Source organism: Salvelinus sp. IW2-2015, linkage group LG11 (genome assembly GCF_002910315.2).
Source record: "Salvelinus sp. IW2-2015 linkage group LG11, ASM291031v2, whole genome shotgun sequence".
NCBI classification, from domain to species: domain Eukaryota; kingdom Metazoa; phylum Chordata; class Actinopteri; order Salmoniformes; family Salmonidae; genus Salvelinus; species Salvelinus sp. IW2-2015.
The window spans coordinates 28,427,725-28,455,723 of record NC_036851.1 but is presented as its reverse complement, the minus strand read 5'-3'; the positions used below and the strand labels follow the sequence as shown (position 1 = coordinate 28,455,723).

Here is a 27,999-nt window from a genome sequence, read left to right as displayed (position 1 = left end):
AGACCAAGCAGTCGGTCGAACCAGCAGCTGTCGTCAGTGAACTGCTAGTTTTGTTCCTGCCAGTTGTCATAGAAGTCCGCCGGAATTAGACAGGGTCTTCTCACAGTCATCTTCATGTGAGAGAGAAGAGAATATTCAGGGATGAGCGAGATCAGGACGACGAGAGCGCGAGATATTCAGGATCAGAGAGCGCGAATTATTCAGGAGTCGAGAGAGCGCAAGATATTCAGGATCGAGAGAAGTCAGGATCGAGAGAGTGAAAATATTCAGATCGAAGAGAGCGAGAATTCAGGATCGAGAGGATCAGGATCAAGAGAGTAGAATTCAAGGATTGAGAGAGCGCGAAGATATTCAGGGTCGAGAGAGCGCGAGATATTCCAGGATCGAGAGAGCGCAAGATATTCTAGGATCGACGAATTCAGACGAGAAGAGCGAGTTCAGGATCGAAAGAGAGTGAGATCAGGATCGAAGAGAGTGAGATTCAGATCGAGAGAGCGAGATTCAGGATCGAAGAGAGCGAGATTCAGATCGAGAGAGAGCGAGATTGCAGATCGAGAGAGAGCAGATCAGGATCGAGAGAGACAGATCAGGATCGAGAGAGAGCGAGATCAGGATCGAGAAGAGAGCGAGATTCAGGGGCGAGAGAGAGCGAATTCAGGGCAGAGAGAGAGCGAGATTCAGGCGAGAGAGAACGAGTGAGAGGGGGAGAGTGACGTTGAGCTGTGTGTGTATCCTCCTCACCTCAATGGGCTGTGTGTCGTTGAGGTGACGCTCAGGTTCATTTCAGTAGCCGGGCATCCAGCTGGGAACAGCGGTAGGGGCTGGCAGGATACCAGGCACTTAGAACCTAACACTCCAGCATGTCGCCTCCAACTAGATCTACACACACACACACACACACACACACACACACACACACACAACACATCACACCACCACACACACACACACACACACCACACCCACACACACCCACACACACACACCACACACACACACACACACACACCACACAACACACACACAGCATTGAAAAACAGCCTATAAACATGTTCAGCAAGTTCAAGACCAAATGCATTTTAGAATCCTATCTAAACACAACCATGCAACTGTGCTTCCAAAGGAAACAATTGACCGTTGAATATAGACACTATGTTCTAATACCCCACACCAGTGGCCACTTAAAGTTAAGAGACACTAAATAACAAAGGTATGTGGAACCACCCCTTCAAATTATGGATTTGACTATTTCAGCCCCACCCTTTGCTGAAATGTGTATAAAATCGAGCACCACTGCCATGCAAATCTCCATAGACAAACATTGCAGTAGAATGGCCTACTGAAAAGCTTGACTTTAACTGCACCGTCATAGGATGCCACCTTTCCAACAAGGCAGTGTCTAATTCTGCCTGCTAAGGCTGCCCTGGTCAACTGTAAGTGCGGATGTTATGTTGAAGTTGGAAAACAATCAGAGCAACAACGTCTCAGCCGCGACATGTAGGACACAGAACGGGACCGCCGAGTGCAGCGAGCGCATAATAATAGTCTGTACCCGGTGCAACAACTCATGATACGAGTTCCAAACTGCCTTGAAGCAACGTCACACAATAACTGTTCGTCGGGGCTTCATGAAATAGGTTTCCAGTGGCCAAGCAGCCACACCACAAGCCCTATCACCATGCGTGGCCAGGAGAACACTACCTGCCCAATGCATAGTGCCAACTGTAAAGTTTGGTGGAGCGAGGAATAATTGGTCTGGGGCTGTTTTTTCATGGTTCAATGTTCTCCCTTAGTTTCCAGGAAGGAAATCTTAACGCTTACAGCATACCAATGACATTCTAAACAAATATGTGCTTCTAACTTTGTGCAACATTTGGGTAGGCCCCTTTCCTGTGTCAGCCCCTGTGCACAAGTGTGTCCATGCAGAAATGTTTGTCGAGTATCGGTGTGAAAACTTGACTGGCCTGAGCACAAGCCCTACCTTCAGACCCCATCATACACCTTTGGATGAACGTGGAACGCGACTGCGAGCCAGCCTAATCACGCAACCAGTGTCACACCTCACTATTGCTCGTAGCTCACGGAAGCAAGTCCCAGCAGCAAGTTCCAACATCTTAGTTGAACAACTTCCCAGAAGAGTGGCGCTGTATAGTAGAAAGGGGGACCAACTCCATATTAATGCCCATGGTTTTGAAAGAGAAGCACGAGCACGTTCTACATACTTTTGGTCATTTAGTGCTGTCATTAATACCTTTGACTATTGCATTGTCTATAGGCACTATAGTATTGCCAGCCTAATCTCAGGAGTGATAGGCTGAAGTCATTTAAACACGTAATCTGAAGCACAGCGAAGAGCGCTGCAAAGCCAGGAAAGTGCTGTATTGAATGAATGCTACGAGCCTGCTGCTTGCCTACCACCGCTCAGTCGCTGACCTTAAGTATAATATAATAACACACAGAAATACGAGCCTCATGTCATCTAAATATGGTCAAATCCGGAAACTATCATTTCGAAACAAAAGTTTATTCTTTCAAGTGAAATACGGGAACCGTTCCGTATTTTATCTTAATGGGGACAACCCTAAGTCTAAATATACTTACATTGTACAAACCTTCAATTTATGTCATAATTATTACAATTCTGCACATTTAATTACGGTATTTTTAGGAGAAATGGTCTCACACAGTTTGCAAACGACCAGGCGCCCAAACTGCTGCATATACCTGACTCTGCTTGCCACAAAGCCAAGAGAAGATGACACAATGTCACTAGTTATCCATTTAGCAGGCAATATTAAACTAAATATGCATGCTTTAAAAAATATAACTTGTGTATTGATTTTAAGAAAAGCATGAATTTATGCGTTAGTTAACCCATTGCTGCAACGACAGCTGCTTTTTTCGGAATGTGCCTTGTTAAATCATCACCCATTTGGCGAAGTAGGCTGGCATATCGATGATAAAATTAAACAAGCACCGCAGCGATTATTGAACGCAGAACAAGCTAGATAAACTGTAATATCATCAACCAGTGTAGTTAACTAGTGATTATCGTTAAGATAGATTTTTTTATAAGATAAGTTTAATGCTAGCTAGCAACTTACCGTTTCCTTGCTGCACTCGCAAACAAAGGTAAAGTCAGCCCTGCCACGCAGTCTCCTCGGGAGTGCAATGTAATCGGCCATAATCAGTGTCCAAAAAAACGCAAGATTACTGACAGCTATGAAAACTCTGAAATCGGGCCCTAATTAAATCGTCCATTCCGATAAATCGGTCGACCTCTAACATGTTTGTCAATTAGCAGACACTGTTATTCTCAGGAGCGAGGAATAGCTTTCTCCTATCTAAACGCGCACGCATATCAATTAAGTTCGTGATAGCTTCGTGTGGCTGGCTTGCACGAGGATAAGAGCTCTTATTCATGAAGCCTTCCCAACGAACAGTTATTTTTGCTGATGCGGTTGCTGTCCACAGTCTTTTCATGGCTACCTCCAGAGGGATGGTGTCCACCACCGAGAAGCCCCAGCTCGCCTCGTCCTCTCTTGGCAGGCGGGTTTGCAGAGGGCCTCAAAGATGGCTCGCCATGGGGCCCCTCTATAGGACAGGAAGTTACACTGAAGAACCGCTCAGAGTGGTTGCAGCCCATCTCCAACCTGGGAGAGGAGAGAAGGAAGAGGGCTTCATTAATTCTACATACATATGTGGAGCGGCTGGTCCAGTTCTGTACTGACTAGAATGCTGCCAACAGACAGAAAAGCTCCATCTAAAAACCTCCTCTCCTGCAAATGCAGTTGTGAGAAAGGCGAGGGTGGGACCATAGGCTTGGACATTTCCCCAATACCTCTTGAGAAGAGTTCAAGAGTAGGAAAGAGATGAATCACTGAAAATTAATTAGAGAGCGAGCTAGCGGAGAGGGATGCGACGCGAGCGGAGAGAGAAAGCATGCGAGCGGAGAGAGAACGAGCGAGGAAGAGAGGGACAGCAAGGAAGAGGGAGGGGAGCGAGCAGGGAGAGGAGGAGGCAGCAGCGGAGTGATAGCGAGCAGGAGGAGGAGGGAGCGAGGCAGGAGAGGGAGGAGCACCAGGGAGAGGAGAGAGCGACAGGGAGAGGGAGCGGGAGCAGAGAGGGAGGGGAGCGAGCAGGGAGAGGGAGAGAGCGAGCAGGGAGAGGGAGGACGAGCAGGAGCGGAGGGAGCATCAAATTTTGTCTGTCCTAGTTGAAGTGTACCTATGATGAAAATTACAGGCCTCTCTCATCTTTTTAAGTGGGAGAACTTGCACAATTGGTGGCTGACTAAATACTTTTTTGCCCCACTGTATTAACCAGTTCATGGGCTGGACTCGGTTAGACTGGGTTAGACTGGGGGTGGACTGGGCAGACACAGGTTAACCAGCTGTATGGAACTTAGGCCAGCATGTCTCTTCTCAGTCAATGCAGCTTTAGGAGTTTGTCCATCTTTTTCCTGCAAAACATTGATGCATGGAGGGATGGTCAAGAGGGTTTTGTGGGCAGTGAACTAAGCCGATGTGGGAGCTGTGTAATCGGCCCTTTTCATGCTCTGTGTGTTTGTGTGTACATACTTGCGTAAGTCAGCGTGGGACCATGCTAGGGGAAAGCCCTACACCACATTCTGTGTGTAAGTCAGGGCTGAGACCTGGCGGAAACCTGCCTGTGTCTACAGGTATAATTACCTCGGTTATCCTGTTCTCATGGACCCTTCCAGAGGGATGCTGTGCCCTGGGGTGCTCCCCTGTGGCTACTCTGAATGATGAGTCACCTGTATGGCTGGCTCGAACACACACAGACACACACGCGCACACACAGACACACACAGACACACACAGACACACACAGAGCTCTGAGAAAGAGTGAGGACAGTCTCCAGTGGATAGGTATGATTACTGTGTTTAATGGTTCTTCTGTTTGTAGTGCAGACTGTCTAATTGTGTCCTCCAGTCTAATTGACCTTGTTGAGACCTGATCTATTACTGTCTGCTTTACCATGGCCAAGTTTGTTAACGTTGATTAGTTAAGGTCTCTTGTCTGTTCCACTTGGTCTGACTCATTCCTAACCCTGTGTGTGTCTGTGTCGCCTCCAGGATGATGCCCGCCAGCTGTTTGCCCTCTCAGGGGCTGCTGAGGAGCAGGGCATCCTGCCAGACGACCTATCGAACGCCATGCAGAGGCTGTGGGGCGACGGAGGGGTGCAGGGCTGCTTTACACGCGCCCGCGAGTACCAGCTCAACGACTCAGCTGCCTAGTGAGTAACGACCAACACCACTCTGCCCAMTTGGCTACGTACCTCTGCCAGGCTCATAGTCTACTTTGTCATGGTCCTCCTCTTCTCCATGTTACCATGTAGTACCTGTAAGGCTGTACCCAAATATATGCAAGATATGCAATTTTGATGTGTGATTTCTAACTTTTAAAACATTTTTGGGAAACTACAAAAACATAAACACCTGTAAGAATGGAACTTTTGGAAGACCATCAAATCAAAGTTTATTTGTCARGTGCGCTGAATACTTTAGGTGTAGACCTTACAGTGAAATGCTTACTTACAAGCCCTAACCAACAGTGCAATTTTTAAGTAAAAAAAGGTATTAGGTAAACAAAAGATAGCTAAAGATTTTTTTAAAAGATAAATTATAGTTAAAATAACATTAGCGAGGCTATATTTTCAGGTGGTACCGGTACAGAGTCAATGTAAGGGGGCACCGGTTAGTCGGGCTAATTGAGGGATTACAGATGAAGTCGGAAGTTTACATACACCTTAGACAAATACATTTAAACTCAGTTTTTCACAATTCCGACATTTAATCCAAGTAAAAATTCCCTGTCTTAGGTCAGTTAGGATCACCACTTATTAAAGAATGTGAAATGTCAGAATTATAGTAGAAATAATTATTTATTTCAGCTTTTATTTCTTTCATCACATTCCCAGTGGGTCAGAAGTTTACATACACTCAATATAGTATTTGGTAGCCATTGCCTTTAAACGTTTAACTTGGGTCAAACTTTTCGGGTAGCCTTCCACAAGCTTCCCACAATAAGTGGGGGAATTTTGGCCCATTCTTCCTGACAGAGCTGGTGTAACTGAGTCAGGTTGTAGGCCTCCTTGCTCGCACACGCTTTTTCAGTTCTGCCCACAAATTTTCTTATGGGATTGAGGTCATGGCTTTGTGATGGCCACTCCAATGCCTTGACTTTGTTGTCCTTAAGCCATTTTGCCACAACTTTTGGAAGTATGCTTGGGTCATTGTCCATTGGAAGACCCATTTGCAACCAAGCTTTAACTTCCTGACTGATGTCTTGGGATGTTGCTTCAATATATCCACATAATTTTACTTCCTCATAATGCCATCTATTTTCTGAAGTGCACAGTCCCTCCTGCAGCAAAGCACCCCCACAACATGATGCTGCCACCCCCGTGCTTCATGGTTGGGATGGTGTTCTTCGGCTTGGAAGCCTCCCCCTTTTCCTCCAACCATAACAATGGTCATTATGGCCAAACAGTTCTATTTTTGTTTCATCAGACCAGAGGACATTTCTCCAAAAAGTACGATCTTTGTCCCATGTGCAGTTGCAAACCGTAGTCTGGCCTTTTTGATGGGGGTTTTGGAGCAGTGTCTTCTTCCTTGCTGAGTGGCCTTTCGGCTTATGTCGATATAGACTCGTTTTACTGTGGATATAGATACTTTTGTACCTGTTTCCTCCAGAATCTTCACAAGGTCCTTTGCTGCTGTTCTGGGATTGATTTGCACTTTTCGCACCAAAGTACGTTCTTCTCTAGGAACAGAACACATCTCTTTTCTGAGCGATATGACGGCTGCGGTGGTCCCATGGGTTTTAACTTGCGTACTATTGTTTGTACAGATGAACGTGGTACCTTCAGGCGTTTGGAAATTGCTCCCAAGGATGAACCAGACTTGTGGAGGTCTACAATTTTATTTGGCTGATTTGTTTTGATTTTCCCATGATGTCAAGCAAAGAGGCACTGAGTTTGAAGGTAGGCCTTGAAATACATCCACAGGTACACTTCCAATTGACTCAAATGATGTCAATTAGCCTATCAGAAGCTTCTTAAAGCCATGACATAATTTTATGGAATTGTCCAAGCTGTTTAAAGGCACAGTCAACTTAGTGTATGCAAATTTCTGACCCACTGGAATTGTGATACAGTGAATTATAAGTGAAATAATCTGTCTGTTAACAATTGTTGGAAAAATTACTTGTGTCATGCACAAAGTAGATGTCCTAACCGACTTGCCAAAACTATAGTTTGTTAACAAGAAATTTGTGGAGTGGTTGAAAAACAAGTTTTAATGACTCCAGCCTAAGTGTATGTAAACTTCCGACTTCAACTGTATGTACATGAATGTATAGTTAAAGTGACTATGCATAGTTGAACAGAGTAGCAGCAGCGTAATGCAAATAGTCCAGGTAGCCATTTGATTACCCGTTCAGGAGTCTTATGGCTCAGAGGTAAAAGCTGTTGAGAAGCCTTTTGGCCTTTTGTCTTTGACAATTYTTAGGGCCTTCCTCTGACACCKYCTGGTGTAGAGGTCCTGGATGCCAGGCAGCTTAGCCCCAATGATTTACCGGGCTGTACGCACTACCCTCTGTAGTGCCTTGTGGTCAGAGGCTTTGAGGGCACTATGGTGTTGAACTCTGAGCTGTAGTCAAYGAATAGCATTCTCACGTAGGTGTTCCTTTTGTCCAGGTAGGAAAGGGCAATGTGCAGTGCAATAGAGATTGCATCATCTGTGGATCTGTTTGAGCGKTATGCAAATTAGTGAGTTTAGTGGGTTTCTAGGATAATGGTTGTAATGTGGGCCATTGCCAGCCTTTCAAAGGACTTCATGGCTACGGACGTGAGTGCTAAGGGTCTGCAGTCATGTTGGAAGGTTACCTTAGTGCTTAGTGCTCTTGGGCACAGGGACTATGGTGGTCTGCTTGAAGCATGTTGGTATTACAGACTCAATCAGGGACATGTTGAAAATGTCAATGAAGACACCTGCCAGTTGGTCAGCACATGCCCGGAGCACATGTCCTGGTAATCCGTCTGGCCCAGCGGCCTTGTGAATGTTGACCTGTTTAAAGGTCTTACTCACGTCGGCTACTGAGAGTTTGATCACACAGTCGTCCGGAACAGCTGATGCKCTCATGCATGTTTCAGTGTTACTTGCCTGGACGCTAGCATAGAAGTGATTTAGCTCGTCTGGTAGGATCATGTCACTGGGCAGCTCGCGGCTGTGCTTCCCTTTGTAGTCTGTAATAGTTTGCAGGCCCTGCTACATCCGACGAGCATCGGAGCCGGTGTAGTACGATTAAATCTTAGTCCTGTATTGGCGCTTTGCCTGTTTGATGGTTCGTCAGAGGGCATAGCATGATTTCTTATAAGCTTCCGGGTTAGAGTCCCGCACCTTGAAAGCGGCAGCTCTACCCTTTAGCTCAGTGCGAATGTTGCCTGTAATCCTTGGCTTCTGGTTGGGGTATGTACGTACGGTCACTGTTGGGGCAACGTCCTCGATACACTTATTGATAAAGGCAGTGACTGATGTGGTGTATTCCTCAATGCCATAGTACCATTAGCTCAGCCACTCTCCATGTGCCCCTCCTAGATCACAAACCTTAATGGGTTCTGTTGAAGTAGGCTGGGCTGTGATTTTACTGGATTTACCTTCTGAATCTGGGGCAAAGCAATCAGGGGTAGTTTTGGGGAAGCAGCAGCATCACACTAGATCAGCAGGCTCTGATTCTAATGGCTTCACACCACAGTGACTACAAAATTCCCTCCTCCTGTCCCCCCTCGGTCTCCCATCTATATCTTAAGGGGATTAAGAGATCAAGGCTGCATGCGCTATGTGTTCTCGCTTTGTTTAGAAACCAATTGGTTTATTAATGGGGGTTAGTCTGACTCTGAACTTCCAGGAATTTTCACAAACCTAATTTCCCCCGAATCAATTTCTGAAGAGAGGACYAGTTCCTGAGATAATAGATTGGATCAATCCACTTTGATGATGGGAGTTAAGAAACAACCAACATGTTGTTTACAAACAGATGACTTACGCTTGTTTAAAGAGCGGTTTTTAATTCACCTGTATGGTMCCCAGCCTGAATATGTTTTCTATGTTGTTGTTTTCCTGTAAGATTTTTTTTATGGCCAAGACAAATTAGAGGTGAAAACAGACAAGGAAATGCTATCTTCTAACTGCTGATAGTGTTAATTTAATAGTTAAATTTGATGTTCTAAAATGTCTTTCCTTTGATTTAGCTTACCAACAATATTTCTGGAGATGGGTCTGAATGTACTTTTAGTTCTGTAACCTCTGTGTAGTTCTCTGTGTCCAAAGTCTGACTGCATTGAGACAGCCTGCTCACCTCCCACGCTAGTAGAGCTGTCCTGTCCTGTCCCGCTGCATTGGGACAGCCTGCTCACCTCCCACGCTAGTAGAGCTTCCTGTCATGTCCCAATGCATTGGGACAGCCTGCTCACCTCCCACGCTAGTAGAGCTGTCCTGTCCTGTCCCGCTGCATTGGACAGCCTGCTCACCTCCCACGCTAGTAGAGCTGTCCTGTCCTGTCCCCTGCATTGGGACAGCCTGCTCACCTCCCACGCTAGTAGAGCTGCCTGTCCCTGTCCCGCCTGGCATTGGGACAGCCTGCTCACCTCCCACTCTAGTAGAGCTGTCCTGTCCTGTCCCGCTGCATTGAGACAGCCTGCTCACCTCCCACGCTAGTAGAGCTGTCCTGTCCTGTCCCGCTGCGTGTGGAAATAGCATGGAAATGCCACCGAATAGCAGCGGGAGCTCTGAAGTCAGGGTGAAGGATAGTGTGGTTTCACAGTGACTGCTCACATATGCAGTCACTCCCTCTTTCCCTCCTCCCTCTTTCCCTCCTCCTTCTCCCTCTCTGCTGGCCATGAGGCAGCCATCAGGAAAATGTAACCTGAATGAGGGAGTCACTGGGGGAGTATCCAGGGATTGGTGGCAGTTTGTGGTTGGCACCGACCATGTCACGCCTGGTTGCAGCCTTTAGTCCAGGGCTATTCAAATCCTGGCTCGAGGTCTGCAGTAATGCTGCTTTTCTTTTCTACTCTACCTGGCTCCTGATTGACGTCATTGATTGGCCAGAGAGATCACTCACCTGGTGTCCCAGCTCTGAGTCTGTCCTTGAAACCAGCAGTGCTATGCATCTCTGCGCCCAGATTCAAGGTTCTGTGCTCTGGTTCTCACAGCGACCAGTCAACAGATGCTACAGTGTACGGCTATGCTATTGTCCCAGGTTAGTCCTTTATAGTGACTGCCATTGTAAGTATTACTCTATGTACAACAACAACAGGTCTCATGTCACTTCCATTTAGGTCTAGTCATGCTTCTAATGTCTGACCACAACACAGCCGGCCTGCACGCCGCAGGCTGTCAGCTCTCTCTGGAGCCTCTCCACAGAGCCGCTCATTAACATTGAGGCCTTTAACTGAGTCAATGTAATGTAATGCTCCGTCAGTGTAATGTAGTGCTAAATTGTTGGTCTAATGATGAATGAAAACACACTAATACTGCAAGGCTCTCTCTCCCCAGTGCTGCTGTAGCTTGGTGTAGGTTAGTGTCCCTTATCACCGGGGCCCACAGGGCCCCTCAATCACTCTACATGGACATTTTGAGAAAACACAACACATCCCATGGTTCCACTATTCCTGATACACTCACCATCTATGTGACTTTAAAACCACTTGTGCATGTATCCCCACCTGCAACAGAGGGAGAGTGTTGTACTTGTTCTTAGGCGAGTCCATTAGACACAAGGCCTCTTGGTGAGATTGCATGGTGCCAAGGAAATGGGCTCTAAAATGCACGACAGGATAGTGTGTCACAAAATGATTGCCTGGCATCCACTAAATATTAAACGAGCAGAGGGAGCGATATTGTTCTCTCTCCCCCTTTTTGTATTACCAAGTCTAATCATAACTTTTTAATCCCTCGCTCGCTCACTCGCCCTGCTCTTATTAAAGCTCTGGCTTTCTGGTAAGCGTACTGTTGTGATGACCCCCAAGAGGTTGTGGAGGCGGTGATGAGGATTTACATTATTTCATCAGGCCTCTCCAGAGCACTTTGACTACTGTAGTTAGACTTCCTGTGTGCTTCAACAATATCAGCCTCCAGACTGTCGTCTATCTCAGAACACAGGGAGAGGCCCGATCCCCTTTCAGCAGGCTAGAATCACTCCTACAGCTCCACTACTGTAACTCACCTCCTCTCCAAAGGCCAAATCCATGAGTAAATGAATTAAAGCATAGAGATAATAACCACAATAATGTTTAACCATTGCTAGAGGGAGGAGGCACAGGGGGAGGAGGAGGGTTTGTAAATTGTAACTGTAAGCCCACAGGATTCAATTAAGCTCTGGATACTAGAAATCGAAAGCTCATATTAAGCAATGTTTCAATATGTGAATCCCTCACAACAAAGGAGGCCTTTCTCTGTGGGGCGTGGGATTAGAATCCTTCAATCAGAGACGTTTGTGATGAAGGAGTGTGTGTGGAGAACACTTTTAATATACGTACAGACTTGTTTTAGGCAGGATTACAGCGAACACCAACACTTTGTTTTGTGATGAAACGCTGTGCCACAATATTGATGTACAATCTTCTGTGTAAACCTCAGCTCAGGGCACACTGTTTATAGAACAGTCTCTAGAACTCAACCTCTGCAGGTATAAACACAGAGAGGGAACCTGAGAATGTGAGGGTGGTAAATCGTGTCAGTCTGCAGTCCAATGATAGGTGAACATGACGGTGGCTGATGGTACCATAAAGTGACGAGGCACACCATCCAGAACATCTTTGTAAGGCAGAAGAATAACTGTGTGATTAAAATGTTGAGCCATTGATTTGATCCAAAATGTGAAGCCCATATCACCCACTAGTCCCAGCCTCCCATCCCCCGTCTCCACCCAGCCATTCAGATAGAGGCGTCAGAGGGCCAGGAAGTGGTGTCAGACAGCCAGGAAGTGTCCTCTATATTCAAATAACGTAACGGGCCGCTGCTGCGAAATAAATGAACAGACAGCTGTTTCCAAACAAAGATTTATTGCCATGAATTTAAGGCCTTAAAAAACATTGAATTACCTTCTGGCTGACGCCACATGAGAGGAAGCTGACAGTATCTGACAGGGCCCGTTGCCCTGGCTGTCTGCAGCGCTATGACTAGCACAATTGTTTTCTCTCTCAACAGGCACAATCAGATGGTTTTCCAGGGATCAAATGCCATTGTCATTTGTGTGTGTAAACGTGTTGAGTCAGCCTGTCGGCATCTCCTGGCAGATTGAGTGCTGATGTGTATTGTATCCTCCATAGATTGGGCACTTCAGATAGTCAAGCAAATAGAAACTGATGGGTCTCTATCCACTTAGTGGTGAGTTTATATTGATGATGGTTAAATAAACAGATAGCACCAATACCATTAACAACGTGGCCACACCAGTGGTGCAGAGTTGGAGCACTGAAACCCTGTGACCCTAGGCTTTTTGAGGGATCCCACCGGTTTTAATCTGACAGTTGTGTGTATCTGAGATTCTGACGTGTGTGTGTGTGTGTGTGTTGTCCCTTTCAGCTACTTGAATGATCTGGAGAGGATAGCCAAAGCAGACTACATCCCCACACAGCAGGACGTGCTGCGGACCAGAGTCAAGACCACCGGCATCGTGGAGACACACTTCACCTTCAAAGACCTGCACTTTAGTGAGTGGACCACTGACGTACTAGTGCGTGCGTGATTCATTTTGAACCGCCTGCTCGTACCATTGCCCAAACGCAAAATAACCTCTCTGTTTCTTCTTTCCTCTCTGTCTTTCGGAGTGAAGCTAGAGATATTCATTCCTCCAAAGCACCATTTTGTCTGGTTGTTACTTTGAAAAGACAATTTCCAGCTGACTAACCCTGTCTGGTTCTCTGTCTCTGTGTGTCTCTGGCTCTGTGTGTCTCTGTCTCTCTGTTTGTGTGTGTGCCTCGGTGTGTATGGTGGAAGGTTGTGTGAGAGGGTTGATGGACTGGTTGACGTGTTCACTGGTGGTGGCTTCAGAAATCCATGTTCATTTGAATGTGGAAATGGATCCATGCGTCAAATTACTCCTTATCCGATAACAGAACTATTTCTCAGTCGTCTATCCATGTCTTAATTATAAAACACTGAGGAAAATCCTGTTTAAATCTCAATACCCCCACCACCTTTACACCACAAATGGAATAGAGGCTTCCAAATGGAGCAGGATACACTATTTTCAAAACACTGGAAATCAAAACATTTGTGCGTGCACAAGCGTCTTGTCTGTGTGTCGTGTGTCTGTGTGTTGCTGTGTGTGAGTGTGAGTGTGAGTGTGAGGTGAGTGTGAGTGTGTGTGTGTGTGTGTGTGTGTGTGTGTGTGTGTGTGTGTGTGTGGTGTGTGTGTGTTGTGTGTGGGTGTGTGTGTGTTATGGTGTGTGTATGGTCTGTCTGCCTGCAGAGACAAGTGTTTGGGTGTGTTTGTACACAAATAACAGAACGTTCCTCTGCCTGCCCTGCAGCAGTGTTAGCTAGTGTTTATCTGGTCTGATGGAATCAGGTTACAGTGAGTGATATTAAAGCTGATGAGAGCCCTGTTGAGGTGAGTACTACTCATTACAGCCCTGAACATTACAGCCCTGTGGTAATGAGCTGTACTTACACAGCCTGCCAACACATAGCATAGTAGCACTCCATTACATAGGAACTTCACACAAATATCAGCTGAATTTCTATCAGGGCTGACAGTACAACAACTAAACTGACAGTCTGTCTGCTATTTGACAAACATCAGACTTCCATGCCACGGTCTCAGTATTTATTATTATTCTCCATGTTTTGAAATGCAACTTCCTTTGTGGTGGTGATTAGTAAATATCTCAGATGGGTTCCACAACCCAGACTGGAACTGGGAAGTGGGCATCCTCTCATCTCGCCCACGTGCCCGGTCGGTGGGTTGGTCGATGTCCTCATGAAAAGTACTGCATGGCTCAATCGTGTCAACAAACAAACATTACCAGATCGCCTCCCTCAGCGCCTCGTAACCAYGGCAATGTCACTGTACCAATATACCAACAAAATGCCAGGGTCTGTGCAGTGAAGGGTCTTGCCCAATGGAGCCAAAGAGAGACAAAAAGAGAGACCGAGAGAAAGAGAGACACAGATGGGGAGAGAGAGAGAGAGAGCGGTAGAGACTGAGAGGAGGCAGACTGACTGCAGTGCACATGGAGAGAGAAGGTCCCCAGAGGAAGGCTAGCTGCTCTGACTACAGAGATACCCTCAGGCCTCCCCTCTCCTCCAGGCCCAGCCTGAGTTATGGTAATGGAGAGTGGGAGCTCCTCCAGGAATGTCAAATCATCATGGTGCTTACATGTTTTTGGTATAATTTTAGATCCCAATACAGAGGTCATGAATGGCCCTGCAGAAAACATCCCCTCCTGTGTTTCCCTGTCCAAATAGACCAAATAGGTTTAAGCAACATTGGGGAAGCTCCTGTGTTTCCCTGTCCAAATAGACCAAATAGGTTTAAGCAACATTGGGGAAGCTCCTGTAAAAAAATTGAGGGGGAGCCAGCGCTATATTGTTTACACCTATCCACTTATTCCAAATCTGCACACATCAAAGGAGTGACAGGGCTAGACTAGAGGTTGATTTGGAGGTGGGCATTCAGCACCACTAGTAAACGGCAGTAAAAGGGTGACCCTAACTGTCTCCTTGTGTTCCTGCAGGATGTTTGACGTGGGTGGCCAGCGTTCTGAGAGGAAGAAGTGGATCCACTGCTTTGARGGAGTCACAGCCATCATCTTCTGTGTGGCCATGAGTGCCTATGATCTGGTGCTGGCTGAGGATGAGGAGATGGTGAGGAGGCAGAACACTGTTGTCCTTTAAGTGCCACTGACTAGATCTCTCTTATCACTTTAAATTATATTTTATTTCTAAAGGAAATTGCTTCACATTCATTTTGAGTTGTCTGGATCAACTGGAATTAAATAATGTTTTGTTTTCATTCCCTCCCTCCCTTGCTCTCTNCCATCTCTCCATAGAACCGTATGCACGAGAGCATGAAGTTATTTGACTCCATCTGCAACAACAAGTGGTTCACAGAGACCTCCATCATCCTGTTCCTCAACAAGAAGGATTTGTTTGAGAAGAAGATCACCCACAGTCCCCTGACCATCTGCTTCCCAGAGTACTCTGGTAAGACCATAACACAACTCTGCATCCCCTGAATGTTCCATATTCTCTTGTTGTTGGCAGTGTTTGTATGTTGACATTCTCATGTTAGACTAGGAGGTATAGTTTTTACCAGTAGAAGAAATCTAATGGCAAGATGTATACACTACAATACCAAAAGTATGTGGACACCTGCTCATCAAACATCTCAGACCAAAAATCATGGGCATTAATATGGAGTTGGTCCCCTCTTTCCCTCAATAATAGTCTCTACTCTTCTGGGAAGGCTTTCCACTAGATGTTGGAACATTTCTGCGGGGACTTCCATTAGGGCACAAGAGCATTAGTCAGGTCGTGCACTGATGTTGGGTGATTAAGCCCAGGCTCGTAGTCGGCGTTCCAATTTATCCCAAAGGTGTTCGATGGAGTATTGGTCAGGGTTCTGTGCAGGCCAGTCAAGTTCTTCCACACCGGTCTCGACAAACCAGTTCTGTATGGACCTCACTTTGTGCACGGCGGTATTGTCATGATGAAACAGGAAAGGGCCTTCCCCAAACTRTTGCCAGAAGGTTAGAAGCACAGAATCGTCTAGTATGTCATTTTATGTTGTAGTGTTAAGCTTTCCCCCCACTGGAACTAAGGGGCCTAGACCGAACCATGAAAAACAGCCCCAGACCATTATTCCTCCTCCACCAAACTTTACAGTGGGCAATATGCATTTGGGTAGCGTTCTCCTGGCATCCGCCAAACCCGATTCGTYCGTCGGACTGCCAGATGGTGAAGCATAATYCATCACTCCAGAGAACGCGTTTCCACTGCTCCAGAGTCCAATGGCGGCGAGYTTTACACCACTCCAGCTGACACTTGGCATTGTTCATGGTGATCTTAGGCTTGTGTGCGGCTGCTCGGCCATGGAAACCCATTTCATCAAGCTCCCAACTAACAATTATTGTGCTGACGTTGCTTCCAGAGGCAGTTGGAACTTGGTAGTTAGTGTTGCAACCGAGTACAAATTATTTTTATGCGCTATGTGCTTCAGCACCCACCGGTCCCGTTCTGTGAGTTTGTGTGGCCTACCACTTCGCGGCTGAGCCGTTGTTGCTCCTAGAYGTTTTCACTTCACAATAACAGCACTTACAATTGACCGGGGCAGCTCTAGCAGGGCAGAAATTGTATGAACTGACTTGTTGGAAATGTGTCATCCTTTGACGGTGCCACGTTGAAAGTCWCTGAGCTCTTCAGTAAGGCCATTCTACTACCAATGTTTGTCTATGGAGATTGCATGGCTGTGTGCTCGATTTTATACACCTATCAGCAACTGGTGTGACTGAAATAGCCGAATCCACTCATTTGAAGTGGTGTCCATACTTTTGTATATATAGTGTAGCTTCACAAACCCCATGAATCCCTTCGGTAGAGCAGGTCCACTTCTCCACCTGACACTAGTTTTCTCCTTGCATGACTCGTGCAGACTCAATAGAACAACCTTTAAAATTCTATGGTCACAATACTCCTGTCTTAACCTCCTCTCCTATACCCAGGTCCCAACACATTTGAAGAGGCACAGGCCTACATCCAGACCAAGTTTGAGGACCTGAACAAGAAGAAGGACACCAAGGAGATCTACAGCCACTTCACCCAAGCCACCGACACCAAGAANACCAAGTTTGAGGACCTGAACAAGAAGAAGGACACCAAGGAGATCTACAGCCACTTCACCCAAGCCACCGACACCAAGAACGTTCAGTTTGTCTTTGACGCCGTCACCGACGTCATCATCAAGAACAACCTGAAGGACTGTGGTCTCTTCTAGAGCGAAGCCTGAGGAAGAGTCAAGGTGAGCTGCTACACATAGAATAGAGCACACACATTTTACAAACACATGCTCATGKACTACACACTCACACACACGCATGCACACACGGATGTATATCTGTTCGTAAATGTACAGAAACCACCACTTAATGTTCTTTGAATGCAACTTAAAGGTGAATCTTGGATACATTAACCTTTCCCTTTCTCAGTCTTCCTTCAGATTACTTGAACAGCTCTGATGACCAGAAGGAAGGATGGGGAAGACAGACTACACTGGCCAACCACGATTTCTGCTTTTATCTGCTTTTTTTAAAGACACCTAAGAGACTGAGAACTCGGAGAGCCTTGCAGAATTTCAATGATTGCTGATCCAGTTGCTCATAATTGTTAACTCTTTCGGTTAAAACCATGAATCAAACATTTATTGTCTTTTTTGTTTTGTTTTTCTTTGTTTATTTTCAATTATTAGAGGAGAAAATTGAAAAGTTTTTATTAAATGCTTTCATGTKACTTTACAAAATCTGATGTGCAAATTCCATTAAACTTTTAATCACATAAGGCATATTTTTTTTAAAGAAGCACAGGCATGAATAGAGAATATGAATCGAAAAAGGAAGTGCTTTTTTAAATAATGTTTACATATGTTCCTCATTCATAGCCAAACCGCATATTGTTCTTGCATGACACAAGATATATTAGCTCTGTAATCTGCACAGAATATTTTAACATTCCTTTTAGAAAATATAAATAAAAAAATAWAAAAAAKKAAAATGAAAAAAAGCTTCACAACCAGGGGAAAGAATAGCAAAAATTCTAACTGATATTTAAAATATGTACTTAACATTGTTATTTTTTTATATTACCATTTACATGTCTTTTGCAATATGTTTGTTCCTACACTTCAGTTTACAACTGATTCTTAGATATACTTTTATCAGTACTGTTTGACCGACTGTATGCATACATTTTTCTTCCATGTTCGTCAAACCATTTTAAGAATAAATAGTTCATAAGGAAATACAAAATCTAATTGAGAGATAGGTTAGGGATTTTGGTAAATATTAAAATGTTTTAAAAGTCCTTATATGATTATTTAATTTAAATAAAAATAGCACCTGACACACTTGCTTGTGTTTTCCTACACATTGTTTATTTTATTTTACTAATGGACAAGTTGTTCATATAACACTACACATATAGTTTTATTCCACCAAACCAGATCATTAAAGGCATGGTASAACTATTGGTGTAATAAAAACCAAGATAAATCGTTATCCCACAATGGAGAAAAAAGCAGCCGAAAGGAAGAAAGACAACAACTTTTATTGTTATTGTTGAGCAGAACTACATGAGTACACACAGTAATCTCTCGTGGAGAGATCTACACAAACATAACGGATACCATAGAAACTGTCGGGACTGAACTTGATGCATAGGATAATGAGCAGCAGTAGTTCCAGTGTTTKAGTTTTCCGTCACTGGTTATTTGGACAAATAACGATTTTGCAGGTGTTAGCATATTTCGGAAGGGGGGGGGCATTTGGCCCGTAACTTACAAAGAGAGAGGGTGGAGCTCATTGTTCCGCACCTCGTTCTAGCAATTATTGATCCCTTCTCTTAATATGTATGGACCCAGAACTTAATCGAGCAACTGACCAATTACGCAAGGAATAGTCCTTTAGGACTAGCCTCCAACACAGGATGTCAGCATGATTATTTATTCAATACAGTATATCTTTTCAAATATTACAAACTTCACATCGACCTGTAATTGAAATYACAATTACGCTAAAATGCCTGACTGCAAACATATGCATCCTCTTCAGGCAGAACCAGATGGTGTAAACAGCAGATAGATAGATCACTGCAGGTCGTTGATGGTGGACGTCCCCTACAGCCAACACTGTTATCCTGTGGTAGAGTTGAACAGGTAACAGCAGCCTGAAACTAACCAAAAACATGTTTTAGATTTACTTCACATTTAGGCCTGAAAACATTGGATGAATTAATATATTTTCATTAATTCTAGAAGATGATTTGTTTAATATGAATATTGGAACATTTTGAAACCGGTTTATAAGCACAGCTTTTTCCTGGATCTTGTGCCTTCCCATCAAATCTCTGAGAGAACAGAATGGACAGGTTCAATCTCTATCAAGCCTGTACCTCATGCTGAGACTGTACTGTAACCCATTATAGAGTTTTCCAAAGCAATGAACCATCAGCTTGTCTTGTATGCTGACTTTAGACAGACCGAGGGCGCCATCTAGTGAGGCCTAGGAGAAACACTTTCAAGAGTAAGCCCATGCTGTTCCACATCCTTAGTAGGATCAGAGAGGAAGAGGCGAAGTGAGAGGATTTACTCTGCCCAAAATCTCTCCGTGTGAGAAACCCTTTTTTTGTATGGAGGTCTATGTGAGAGTGTCGAATCACTTGAGGCTTATTTGATCGAATAGAAGTTTTGTAATGTTTAGTCTGTTACAAATGTACTGATATAAGTGGATGCACGTGGCATTCTGGCAACTTTGAGAAAAACTACTTAGTTRTGCCTGTTGTTCACACGCGTATCTGGCCTCTTATTGGCTAGAATGGTCTCACCTGATCTCACTTGCCTTCAATCATTGAGGACATTTCCATCGTTAGAGCGGTCACTTGGCTATCTTGTCAATATAATAGATAATCTTTGGTTGGATGCAATTGGAAACCATCGACCCAAATGTACCTGGTCATTCTCTATGGCTTTGACTCCCTTCTGTGCTTAGTTTGTTCATATCTTCCATGCTCAGATAACATATTACACAGTAAGGTGTGAGTTAGTGGTAAACGTTGCTTTTTAACAAGTATGTCTTATAATTCACAACTTGGTTCTCTAATGGCACTTACGTCTGTCTCCTTTGATAGACATTCAGGCACATCTTTTGGTCCCTAACCATAGATATTAACATAATATACTTATTATGGACTGTTACAATACCCGAACCCCTGCCGAAAACCTTGATGCTTCCATGGGAGAGCAGATCTTGTCTTTTGCAATATTCCCTCCTACAGTGAGGAGGGAAAAGCAGAGAGATGATAGTCTCTTATGGGTCTCCTATTGTATAAGGTTTTCCTTCACATACAGCTCTGTGTTACAGTGGTGTGTACCATATCTCCACAGGGCTGATCTTACTGTAGTAGTAGTAGGAACACTGTTGGTCCAGGGGACTACATAGATGTAGGCCACAGCCTCCGTGTGATGCTGCCATCTGACACAGAGAGTGTGATCTCAAACATGGTGTGGTCATAGACCCCATCCACCACATAGGAGAACACATTCCTGGAGAACAGACTCATCCCGGTCATCAGAAAACGGTMCACTGCAGCACCTGTGATGAATGCGATCATACATGCTCAGATATGCAGAACATGCAAACAAATAATATACTTTAACAGAAAATCTTAAACTGACTTAGCCTGAGAGTGTGCTGGGGAATGTTGGTGTAAACAGTCAACTCCGTACACAGTGGCATCATGCACTCCCAAAATATGAGTGGTCACAAAGTATGTGAGAATGGCTGGAGGGTGGTCTGGACAGGGAGAAATGTTGCATTTTTCAAACACATGAAGTCTGTATGGTTTACTTCATACAGTCTGATCTCCTTCACTACAGATGAATGACCACCCAGAGTCTGTATGGTCTACTTCATACAGTCTGATCTCCTTCACTACAGATGAATGACCACCGAGACTGTATGGCCTACTTCATACACACCATGTAACGTCCTGACCAGAGTTATTATGTGTTTTGCTTGTTTAGTGTTGGTCAGGACGTGAGCTGGGTGGGAATTCTATGTTGTGTGTCTAGTTTGTCTGTTTCTTATACTCACAGAAAAAAATATTTTGACAGTTTTGCGAAACTTGGAGTGTTTTCCTATACCTATAATCAGTAAATTTTATTGCATATTTCTCACATCTGGTCCAGAGAAAATGTCAGTTTACCTTGGGAACGTATTTTAAGCAAAAAAAATTCTGAACCCAAACCCTAGCCCCACTAAGAGGCTTTAATGTCCTACATACTCAAGTACTGTAATCGGGCCCCATGCTGCTCAGTTACAAGGGTGGTAATACAAGCACATCCAAACTAGTCCGATGACTGCCTGAGTGGAACTAAGCAGCACCGGTTTTATTGACAAGGCAGGAGCTTTTACATCCACCCTTCTCACATGACAGTCCCACTTCATACTGTATATGTTACCTCCTGCCGTAGTAATCTTACATACAGTTAGCGAAAACCTTTTGATTGTAACATTATATGACACTGCAGCCTACGCTAATGCAGCTGCCCATTGATGCCTACCATAAGGGAAAGTATCTCATTCCCAGTGGTCTTCCTTTAAATTGTAAAAAATGTTCGTACGCAATAGCATCATATTATAAATATTTACAGCCTGTAAACCATTGCCGCTATTCAAAACCATTGATTTATGAGAGACACGTCTGCAAAACATCCTTTTGGTGCTTTGCATGCTGCCCTTTTATTTATGAGCACAGAAACACCAAAATGCTTTTTCACAAGACTTTCTCAAAACACCAATTTTCAGATTGCTAAGAACCACTTTTTGGTGCTTTCAGAGTAGTTCCTTTTCTGTTTGAAATACATTCAAGTGTATTATAACACTTACATTGGGATGCTGCCCATTTTAAACACCCCCATACATCAAACCTCACCTTAGGTCACACATTTTTCATGGCTTCACTCACAATGATGGTCCTGTTTTGAGTCTTTCCTATTTTAACAGTCGAAGCTATTACGGAATCTGACCGTCTCACTAGGCTGCCAAACTCAACTATGTTGCTGCTTCCTGGTGCATTCTCTCAATCACTCCATCAGGGATTTGTTAAGAACACAACACACATGGACTCCATCTGCTCTTTTCACCACATTGCCTAGAACTGTTACAAGCCAACGACCAGGGCTTATATTGTCTCTGTTAGCTAATTCTCTGTCACTGCCTGCATAGATGGTAAGGCTATTACTCTCACTCCCTGTCAGTGGAGCCGACCAAGAAGACAGTTTTAATTAACAGTCATACAACTGACAATTCAATATTAGCATATTACCTTTCCAACTTTTGAGTAACGAGCATATGTGAGGAGAGCCGGAGAAAATGAATACCATTGGTCTTCAATCCCATCCCAGTCTATTTGCTAGCCGATACACAACGTCATTAAGGAGAAGCAGTGAGAGCGCAGCAGACGGGTTATTAGAATACACAGAGAGAAAGAAACTGTTACTCGTCACATGTTGATGCTCGGTTAGGCATCAGTCATGCAGCCAGCAGGGTCTGCCTGGGAGCTCGAATGCGCCTGACGGTCACAGACAGAGCACATTGCTCAGGTCCTTGCCGACAAGAGAGCAGAGAGCTTGTCATTAGAGCACTCACTGCCCAGCCCCAGTAAACAATGTTCTGGTTCGAGCACTGCATAAGCTAACATTATCTTAATTGCTTTTTAATAGAGCAATGTGGTAAGAAGAATGATTTTATAAGTGTTATTCTCAAGCTCACTAGTTTCACAGAGCTCATGCCTCATCGTCGAAAGGTAAACAGACTCCCCAGCTTTTTGAGAAGGTTTAGCCAATGACATACTGTCAACTGACAATGTGTACGCGTAAAGCAATAGTGCTTAGGTACTCTTGACTATCAAATTCTAAAATCAAAGCAAATTTGTTGTATATCACGACTGTACCAAAATACTGCAAGTGTAGTAGACCTTACAAGCCGCAAATAAATTACCGTACAAGCCCCTTAACCAAACAATGCAATTTTAAATTTGAAAATAATAACAAAATAATAAGGAGCGACGATGCGCATTGAAGCGACACCACATCAATCAATTGGGCTTCATCAATAAGCTTCATCAATGACGTCGCTCCCCACATAAGTGACGCGTACGTACATACCAAAGACCACCAGAAGGCATGGATTACAGGCAACATCCACATGAGCCTAAAGGGTAGAGCTGCCGCCTTTTAAGCGAGGGACTCTTAACCCGGGAAGCTATATAAGACATTCCCACTATGGTGGTCACAGTTCCAAGCAGTCGGTGTATGAAGGAGTCAGGCGCAGAGAGCCAGGTAGTTCAAAAGCAAGCTGGATTTAATATTCCAAAGAAGATTACAGCAGACGGCTACGCCCATACATCACCGAGGCGCTCAAGAAACAGCTCCAAAAACAAACAGGACAAAATCTACTTGCCGAACAGACAGCCACAAGCAAATAACGAACACCACAAACAGAAAAACAAGCCCCAAAAGTCGTCGGGCACAACTGGCGTTTAAGATAGCCAAAAAAAAAAATCCCACAAAAACCTAAACACAAAACAGGGCTGCAACAAATCAGAAACAAAACTAAATGCAAACAGCAAAAGGGATCAGGTGGCAGCAGTAGGCCGACGACGACGACCGCCCGAGGCCCTGTTACCCGAACGGGAAGCAGGCACCATCTTCGGCCGCGATTCGTAACACTATGCCTCCATGAACCATAAAACAGTCAAAGGCTCAATACAGGACTAAGACTCGAATCCGTACTACACCTGCCCTACGAAGGACTCGTCGATCATGACAGCGCTTCAAAAACTGTTACAGACTACAAACGTGAAGAAGGACAGGCGAGCAGCCCCTAGCACTGCACACAAACCTACCAGATGAGCTAAACCTACTTCTATGTCGCTCGAGGCCAAGTAACGCTGAAAACATGACCATGAGAGCAGAGTGCCAAATGGAGAGGGGAGGCAGAGCTTATTGTCACGGGCTTCTGTGTGTGGCACGTAATGTTGTCTAGAGTTTTCCCTCTGCGCTTTCACATTTAAACATGCCCAGCGTAGAAATTAGGCCTTAAAACGGATTTAAGTTTCCATGCCATTAAAGCCCCGCGGCACTAGGAGCGCCGCCGCCGCATGATCCTTTTCTTATGTTTGTTTTATGGCCCTATACAGCTCGTTGAAGTGCAGTCTTCAGTGCACAGCCATCGGTTATGTCTGTGGTAAATAGACAGCTATGCAACGAATATAGCATGAAACTCTCTTGTCGTAACATTGTGCTTGTCTACAGCATATCATGAGAATACTCTATTTATTTATTATTTTTATATGTCACCGTTATTTAGCCAGGTAGGCAAGTTGCAGCAAACAAGTCTCATTTACACTGCCCGACCTGGCCCAAAGAATAAAGCCAAATGCAGTACAACACATACAAAACAACAGACTAGTATTTTAGCTATTCTCCAGCGTTATACTAACAAAATTCTATAAGTAAGTACCTACACATGATCAAGGCGATACTACTGTGTGTAGTGTTATTCGCAGTGTACTACAACAATTATATAGGAAAGGTACTACACAATAGGAAGATACTAAAGATGGTATAGTATATCTACAGTTTCTACAGTTTCTACAGATTCTATAGAATCTATAATAAGAAAAAAAAAAAAAAAAAAAAAACTCTTATCAGTAACACTTATAACAAGTCTTTATAACACGTATATATAACATATCGATATAACATTTGTCATCAGCTGTCATAATAGTTTAAATAAGCTAACAAGTTATTTATTTAACATTTATTTAACGCACTGCAAGTCAGTTAACTTCTTAGCCGCAGAACGCGCGTCAGCATTTTTTATAAATTATAAAATAACGCTGCCCAACGTAAACGCGACCTTTTCTCTGCGCCCCCAGATCACTAGAACTATGCCATATAATTACAGGATTAGGGAGTAGAAAACACTCCAAAGTTTTCCAAAACTGTCAAAATATTGTCTGTGGGCGGGATATAACAATACTTATTCTGCAAGCGAAAACCTGGAGCAAAATGTAACCCCGGAAAGTGATATTTAAAAAAAGAAATCTGTTGTTCCCTGACCCGCCCGTCATAACCTCCATTTAAAGGGGTTATCAACCAGATTCTATCTCCAATGGCCTTCCTCGGGCCGTGGACAGACTTTAGACATAACTTTCAGGCTTTTATATTTGAAAAATGAGCGAGTTCGTTTTTTCAAAAATAGTCCAGGTGTCACCTCTGAACTATTTCCTGCCACGCGAGAAGCGGGCCACCCCATTTTCCTTTTGTCTCTTAATGAATAGCGTATGCGTCCGGCCCCGGTGAAAATATTATCCGATATTGCTTTGCTGAAAAACAATCTGAGGATTGATTATAAAAACAATTTACATGTTTCTACGGACCATAAGGATACTTTTTGCCGAATTTTGTCGCTCGAACGGAACGGCTTTTGATTTTCCTGAACATAATGCCGCAACCCAAATAGCGTTTTTGCTGTAAAAAGCTATATTTTATTCGAACAAAATAACATTTGTGCTTGTTAACTGGGAGTCTCGCGATGGCGAAACATCCGAAGATTATCATAAGGCTAAGCATTAATTTTATTGCTTTTCCTGACTTTCTGTAACACAAGCTAACTATAAGGCTAAACTGTACTCTAGCATTGAAAGCTACACTCACAAAAGCTTGGATTCTCGCTCTAAAGTATATTTCAATCTGACACGGATAGGGACAGGTTAACAACAAGCCTAAGCTGCTGTTTTGGTATATTCACTTGCTGATTGCAGATTATAAATATTTTGTTATAAAAAATACTTTATTGAAATTTCAGCCGCGCCACAGTTACAGTCAGCAACGCTTCTAACACAATATGAAACAGCCCTTACCACCTTGCTAGTCTGTATTATCGACGTATAACATGTAAGAACAATAGTTAGAAATGGATGCTTGAAGATGACTAGTTCATTCCTGTTGTCTTATGCTCTACATGTCACACTGCTTAATATCAACTGCATAATTACACAGTCTGCCATGCACAACTTATGCTCATATATATTCAATGCCCTACATGGTAAATTATATTAACAATACCAGATGTATAACAGGGCTTTATATAATTTACCAAATTCTGTCATGATTCACCCCTGCTGAGCGATTCCTTGGCAATGCATGGAAATCCTCTGCTCACCCAAGAAAAGGTTTTGGCAACACAAAGACTCGACCGAACACGACCCACCTGCCCCTAATTGAGAACCATATCAGGCAACACATTGAACCCAACATAGAAACACATAACATAGACTACCCACCCAGTTCACGCCCTGACCATACTAAAACAAATACAAAAAACAACGGAAAACAGGTCAGGAACGTGACAGAACCCCCCCTCAAGGTGCGAACTCCGGCGCACCACCTAAAAATCAAGGGAGGGTCTGGGTGGCATCTGTCCGCCGGTGGCGGCTCCGGCGCAGGACGAGGACACCACTCCACCATTGTCTTTGTCCCCCTCCTTAGCGTCCTTTGAGTGCGATCCTCGCCCCCGACCCTGGTCTAGAACCTTAACAAAGGTCCCCCCTAGATAGAGGAGATAACTCAGGACAGAGAGGTAGCTCAGGACAGAGAGGTAGCTCAGGACAGAGAGGCAGCCAGGACAGAGAGGCAGCTCCGGACAGAGAGGCAGCTCCGGACTGAAGAGCAGCTCTGGACTAAGAGCAGCTCTTGGCTGAAAGAGCAGCTCTGACTAATGCGTCGCTCATGACTGGAGGGCAGCTCATGACTGCGAGGCATCATGACTGAAGCTCTGGCTGCTGCTGTCTGCGGAAGGCTCTGCTGCTCGTGTCTGGCGGAAGGCCTGCTGTCCTGTCTGGGCGGAGGCTCTGAGCCTGCTCCTTCTGGCGGAAGGCTCTGGCTGCTCCTGTCTGCGCGAGGCTCTGGCTGCTCCTGTCTGGCGGAAGGCTCTGCTGCTCCTGTCTGGCGAAGGCTCTGGCTGCTCCGGTCTGGCGGGAAGGCTCTGCTGCTCCTGTCTGGCGGAAGGCTCTGGCTGCTCCTGCTCTTGGCGGAAGGCCTGGCCTGCTCCTGTCTGCGCGGAAGGCTCTGGCTGTCCTGTCTGCGGAAGCTCTAGCGGATCCTGACAGACGGCGGCTTTGCAAGCTCAGGACAGACGGGCGGCTTGAAGGACTCAGGACAGACGGGCGCGCTTTGAGGCTCAGGACAGACGGGCAGCGCAGGCGGCGCTTGGAGACGGACCAGCTCAGGCGCCGCTGGGCAGACGGGCAGACTCTGGCCGGCTTGAGGTGCACTGTAGCCTAGTGCGTGGTGCCGGAACTGGAGGTACCGGGCTAAGGACACGCACCTTAGGCTAGTGCGGGAGCAACAACAGGACGCACAGGACTCTGGGAGCTCACAGGCAGGCTTGGTACCGGAACTGGAGGTACTGGGCTGGGGACACGCACCACAGGGTAGTGCGTGGAGGAGGAACAGGGCTCGGAGGGCACAGAGGCTTGGTGCGTGGTACCGGAACTGGAGGTACTGGGCTGGAGACACGCACCACAGGGCTAGTGCGTGGAGGAGGAACAGGGCTCTGGAGACGCACAGGAGGCTTGTGCGTGGTGTAAGCACTGGTGGTACTGGGCTGGGGCGGGGAGGTGGCGCCGGATATACCGGACCATGCAGGTGTACTGGCTCCCTTGAGCACTGAGCCTGCCCAACCTTACCTGGTTGTATGCTCCCCGTAGCCCGACTGTGTAGGCTGATGTCCCCGCTGTGTAGGCGAACCGGGGACACCATGCGTAAGGCTGGTGCCATGTATGCTGGCCCGAGGAGACGCACTGGAGACCAGACCGTTGAGCCGGCTTCATGGCACCTGGCTCCAATACTCAATCTAGCCCTGCCAGTGCGGGGAGTGGAATAAACCCGCACCGGGCTATGCACACGTACAGGAGACACCGTGCGCTCTACCGCATAACACGGTGTCTGCCCGTACTCTCGCTCTCCACGGTAAGATCCGGAAGTTGGCGCAGGTCTCCTACCTGACTTCGCCACACTACCCTTTAGACCCCCCCCAAGACAATTTTTGGCTGACTAACAGGCTTCCTACCGCGTCAACGTGCTGCCTCCATTCGCCGGTATCCCTCCTCACACTGCCGCCAAAAT

At 45.2% G+C, this 27,999-nt stretch overlaps 1 protein-coding gene across 1 annotated transcript in view; it reads left to right on the top strand.

Annotated features, from left to right (window-relative positions):
- LOC111970119 (guanine nucleotide-binding protein G(i) subunit alpha-2) overlaps window positions 1–18,153 on the top strand; it is a 120,284-nt gene extending 102,131 nt beyond the window's left edge. The window contains exons 4-9 of the mRNA XM_070445626.1: window positions 5,100–5,260; window positions 12,615–12,746; window positions 14,771–14,900; window positions 15,086–15,239; window positions 16,757–17,052; window positions 17,240–18,153. Coding sequence (XP_070301727.1) covers window positions 5,100–5,260; window positions 12,615–12,746; window positions 14,771–14,900; window positions 15,086–15,239; window positions 16,757–17,028 — 849 coding nt within the window. The 3' untranslated portion in view covers window positions 17,029–17,052; window positions 17,240–18,153. The remainder of the gene's footprint in view (window positions 1–5,099; window positions 5,261–12,614; window positions 12,747–14,770; window positions 14,901–15,085; window positions 15,240–16,756; window positions 17,053–17,239) is intronic.
- The last annotated feature ends 9,846 nt before the right edge of the window (window positions 18,154–27,999 follow it).